The sequence below is a fragment of the Lygodium microphyllum genome, chromosome 22, assembly GCF_053477565.2.
Source record: "Lygodium microphyllum isolate KBCC chromosome 22, Lygodium_microphyllum_v1.1.10, whole genome shotgun sequence".
Classification (NCBI taxonomy): Eukaryota; Viridiplantae; Streptophyta; class Polypodiopsida; order Schizaeales; family Lygodiaceae; genus Lygodium; species Lygodium microphyllum.
In genome coordinates this window covers 45,386,990-45,392,403 of record NC_141156.1, presented here as the reverse complement: position 1 = coordinate 45,392,403, position 5,414 = coordinate 45,386,990, and the positions used below count along the sequence as shown (strand labels likewise).

Sequence of the window (5,414 nt, the reverse complement as noted above, 5' to 3'; positions counted from 1 at the left end):
CAAACTTTGAATTGATTAGGATTCAAAGCCTAGATTGTGGGTTGTGATTGTCCCAACCATGTGTATGCATTGTCCTCCTTCTCTAGCTCTAGCTCTAGCTCTAGCTCGTCCTCCCTCCCTCCCTCTGTGTCTCTCATGCAAAATATGGTAATATACACTCTAGCACATGCTCATTATATGAAGTTTTTAAAGACCACTTGGTCTGTGTGTGAGTTTACACTTAGTTCACACGAGCATGCTCCCCTCCATTGGCCTTGTTCAGCCATGCAAATATGCTGAAGCCAACCAATCATATTGCATTACTTTGGAATCTCATCTCAAAAGGTCAAATTTCTATTCTAAATCAAGAAATGTCATATTAATATTTGTCTTATGCTTGTGTTGCCTACTTATGTGAGCCCTTCTTTTAACGAATAATTCTAAAAACATTAGTGTTGTGAGTTTAGAATTTTTATGTTTTCTATGCATCTACATGATAGGAGACAAGATGGTATTTTTAATTCTTCATGCGAAATCTTTTCTCCGTTTTTCGAAGATTCTCACACAATTCAAATACGATATTCTTGGAGAATGTCTTGTCATTTAGTGATTAGGAGTTGTCCCAAATCTACAATATATAACAAAACTATGTCTCATCATCTTGTGATTACGATAAGGAATACATTAATCATGAATCTAAAATATTTGATGAAAAGTATGCTAGACCTTTTCATGATAGAAAATTTGAGGGGGATGTTATGATATTTGAAAAGATGCTGACTTTGGGATATCTTATGAATAAGTATAGGTTAATATTGAGATTAATACACTAGTTGTAAAGAGAAACTAGTGTAATTCATTCTAGTGGTATGCATATTCTAAATATTCAAATAGTCCTATTGATCAACACTCAGACATGTCCTTTGACTTTCACATGACATGCTTTAACACTTGGTAGAGTTGATTGAGTGGTCTAGAATAGTGGACCACAATGTGAACTTACAAGGCCAATGTTGAGTTGTGTGCGAGTGTGTGTGTGTGTGTGTTTGTGTGTCTCGCCCTCTCTTGCCAATTGTTGAGGGCTACTTGGCTATAACAAAGGTGCATTTAGCATCCACTAGTCCCATGACATTACATGTGGACTCATCCCTCCCCTATAGTGCGCTATGTAGGTGAATTGCTTTGTGCATGGAAGGACTCTCGGACATGAACCACAATATGTAGGACAATACCAATAGCCATTAGCTCCAATTGAAATGTTTGGAGAATCTGGAAAAGTAGCAAGTAGGTTTATTTAGTAGCTCCTCATGAGATTATTTTGGAAGTGTTGTTCTAGTATACTACTGTGTATGCTACATGTGTTGTTCTGCTTGAAGAAGGAGAATGTATACTTTGCTCTCTTGTCTTCCCATGTGTTTCTGTGCATGAAGGAAAATGTATACTCTCCTCTTTTGTGTTCTCGATCGGTGCACCGTGCGGCGTGCAAGTTGCAAGTTGTTTCCTTGGAGAGGATGTTTTTGATTTTACACTAAGGCAATAATGAACATTTAAAACTGATATAAAGTGAGCCTAGCAACCAATTGGCCAAATGGCCTCAAACTTGCAACTGCCTTGAATTGCAGATTTTCACCATGTACTTGCCTCTAAATATTGGTAGGAAATCAGTAATTTATGATTCATGTCGCCACACTCCACACGTTTGATTCTCTTTTTAAGAAGCATAGGCTCAATCTGGGCGGGTAGCTCGGGTCACAGAACGGATGACAGGTTTTTTTTAAATTTGGTGGGGAGTGCGAGTCGCGACTAAACCGCTCGGTGGGGGTAGTATATAAAGAGCTCCTGTTTCAATCCGTAACCATCGAACAGGAGAGAGAGAGAGAGATGGCTGATGTGAAGCGCTCTAGACAAGACGAAGACCTTGGCTGCTCCTCGTCGTCTCCTCCTTCTCCTTCGTCTCCTTCTTCGTCTTCCCCCCTGATACCGGGCTTGCCTGATGATCTTGCCACCCTGTGTCTAGCTAGGGTTCCCTCCCTCTCTTGCCTGTCCAGAGTCTGCCTCTCATGGCAGCGCCTCGTCTCGCATTCCCGCTTCTTCCACGACCTCCGCAGCCCCTTGGGCCTCCCGCCCCCGCAATGGCTCTACGCGCTTCTGCATTCTCCGGCTGGCCCCAACGGCTGCCGTCAGCCATCGCCATCGCCATCGCCGTCGCCGTCGCCGCCGCCGCCCCCGCCGCCCCCGGCTGCCTTCTCCTGGCACGCCTTCGACCCCCTCTGCGGCCGCTGGCAGCCCCTGCCCCCGATGCCCTACCCGGTCGACTTCCAGCTCACCAGCCCTAGCATCATCGGCCACACTCACGCCGTCCAGTGCGCCAGCTCTGCAACGAAGCTCTTCATGGTGGCCGGGTCGCGCCTTGCGGCCGATAATCCTCATCGGGATCGACAGCCTCAACAGGACGGGATGAGTGGCTCCCGTGCCGGCGCCTCTCTGCTGGAGCCCGCCCTCGACTGCCCCCTCGTCTTTGACACGCAAAGCCGGCGGTGGTCGCAGGGCGCGCCCTTCCGCGCCCCCCGCCGCTGGTGCGCCTGCGGCATGGCGGCCAGCGGGCAGCTCCTGGTGGCCAGCGGCTGCGGCCGCGACTGGGACCTCGGCCTCTCCAAGGCCGTCGAGATCTACGATCCGCAGACACAGGTGTGGCGCAGCCTGCAGGAGCTCAAGTCCTCAAAATTCAGCGGGGAAGCGATCAATGCTATCAACTATGGCGGCCGCCTGCACATGGTTAGCGGCAAGGGGGTTTTCTGGAAGGTCGGCGTGATCTACGACCCTAAGGAAGGGGCCTGGGCGGACATGCCCTGCGGCATGCGGAGGGGATGGACGGGGCCCTGCGTGGTCGTCGATGGCAGGCTTCTCGTCCTGGACGAGACTGCTGGGAAGCTCAAGGCCTATGACGATCAGGCGGACGGATGGAGCGTCGTCGTGGAGGACGACAGGCTCAAGAACATGGAGCAGCTCGTCAATGGTGGCGCGGGGCGCTTCTGCGGCATCGTCCGGGCGGCCGGCCAGCCCGACTGCATCCGTATCGTTGATATCCGCCATCACCCGCTGCACACCATCGATCTGATCCCCCCGTTCGGGGAGGTCGTCGCATTGCAGCTCCTGACCCGCGTCATGCCGGACCCTGAGTAAATAGATGGACCATAGATAGACAGATCGATCGATCATGAGGGTCGAGAGGCTATGCTTATCAAACATTGAATGTACCATTCTTATCACAACCTTTTCAGTAACGACTCGACTCACCAGGGATTTCGTCAGGCTCTGTAACCTCTCCTTCACTTGGTTTCATTAACTCATATGGGTATCCTACCTCTCCCACAGGTGTTCTTTAAAATAAGAGCTGTACATACTCTTAACACCCTTGCAATACTCTTTCCAGGCCTTACCCTCTGAACATAACACTCCTACCAGGCCTTACCCTCTCAAAATAATTCCCAGCCTAACCCTTGTGACACTCTTACTAGGCCTAACCCTTTGAAAATTAGTCCCCGATCACAGCCAGAATGGACTTTCTACTAGCATTTTTTTGTAATACTCTTACTAATTGTTTGGAAATAATTCATAGGAAAGGGCTAGAATCAGCTTTTGACATACAATGTACTTCTAATAAGGTAGAGGTAGAGGAAGAGAACTTGCACATTTCTTAAAACACTTGCAATGTTTCTACCGACCCTTTGAGACCAAATCTTAGCAATAGCATAGACTTGGTTGCAAAGTTAGAGGGACATAGATGCAAAGCTAGAGATGTTCACTTGTGCTATCTACCAAATTAAAGTGCAATGTTGTGATGGCTTGGATCCAAAACAAGCATTTGTGGTTGGAAATCTCCATATGTATGTAAGTTTTAGTTTGATTAAATTACTCTTTCAATGTGGACTTTGGCTTCAAACTACTACCCAAAATTTTAGAAAGAATTAAATTTGTCATTTGGAGGGTGCTTCTTTGCGAGCTCCTTTTGCTAGACCCAAACTTACCTAAATGGTCAACTTGCACTTAATTGTACTTTTAGCGTAGGAGTAAGAAATCAAGAGAAGGATGTTATTAGAACTATTGTAGCCATGCCATCTTGCTATTTTTCTAGGGTAGTTGCATCCTCCTCTACTTGTAGTAAATCATCAAATTTAAAATCAAATGTAGGAGAATTAGGCTTCCCACAAACCTTTCACAAGTTGAAAAAAATCTTCAGGTTGACATTTAACTTAATAGACATCCATAATTAAGACATCAAGATTCTTCCACTTAGCAGAACCATCCAAATGGAAGGTTTCTACAACATAGTGAATGAGCCAAGCTTACTCTTCATCTTTGTGCAACAAGCTTCTAGCAACCTAATTATTAGCAATCTTAGTGGATATAGAGTTGAGATTGGGGAAACCCAAGCGTCCTAGATTTTTGAGCTTAGTAAATCACTCTCAAGTATTAGAGATTTTAAATTTGTCTCCATCTCTAAAGTAGAGAAAAGTTGTAGGCATACTCTCTAATTTAGAAAAACCAATTCTAGGGGGTTTTCAATACGATTATAAATAAACTGTGGAGGTATGATGATATACTTGAGGAGCACAATTCTTGCTACAAAATTGAGTTGAATGCCTTCCAATAATCAAATTTCTTCCTAACTCACTCCAAGAACTAGCCTCATCTCTGTTTTTGAGTAATTCAAAAGGTTTGTAGATAGTTCTTTAAGGTAAAAATAGAGATGAGGCCAATATTCACAATACCATTAGTGTCATTGACAAAGTGATTGAGAACCATGCCTTTGTTGTTAGGAAGCTTAATCCCTTTAATTTTCTTAGCTTGGTCTCCTAGCATTTGAATTGATGAGACAACCAAAAGAATCAACATTTATTTCAAAGAGGGGAGAGTGAGAGGAAAACCTTGCCTAATGGATATTTTGGGAAAGCAAGAGTGAGAAAGCTCCTCATTCACTGCAACTCCAATTATACTATTACATACCAGAGAGGACACCAACATACTTGATGAATGTCCTACCCAATGCCCACCCTCCAATCCCATGTCATGGAGAGATGGGAAAACGAAGTCCCACTCTAATCTTCCATAAGCTTTATCAAAGTCTATTTAAAAAAAAGTGAGTAGCATTTTGAGCATACTCATGCCTTCCTAGAGGGCAATGATGGGTCCATAATAAACCTACCCTTAGTAAAACCTTTTAGTTTCTTTTTAATCGAACCATCAAGATGAGGGGAGAGTCTTTTGCTAGGACTTTGGCAAAGATTTTATAGGCTAAGATGAAATAAGTGATGGTTCTCTAGTTACTTAGCTTATCCTTCTCATCTCTCTTATGAATAATCTTTTAACACCTTCATTTATGTTGAAGGGGAGGGCTCCATATCTCATAGACTCTTCTAGACAAGAAAAATGGG

The 5,414-nt window shown here is 44.7% G+C and overlaps 1 protein-coding gene across 1 annotated transcript; it reads left to right on the top strand.

Moving 5' to 3' along the window:
* Positions 1-1,755: 1,755 nt before the first annotated feature.
* On the top strand, positions 1,756-3,904 carry LOC148017099 (F-box/kelch-repeat protein SKIP25-like). Its single transcript, XM_087663225.1, has one exon. It carries the CDS (start codon positions 1,861-1,863, stop codon positions 3,160-3,162), a length of 1,302 nt encoding a protein of 433 aa, XP_087519351.1. The 5' UTR covers positions 1,756-1,860; the 3' UTR covers positions 3,163-3,904.
* The last annotated feature ends 1,510 nt before the right edge of the window (positions 3,905-5,414 follow it).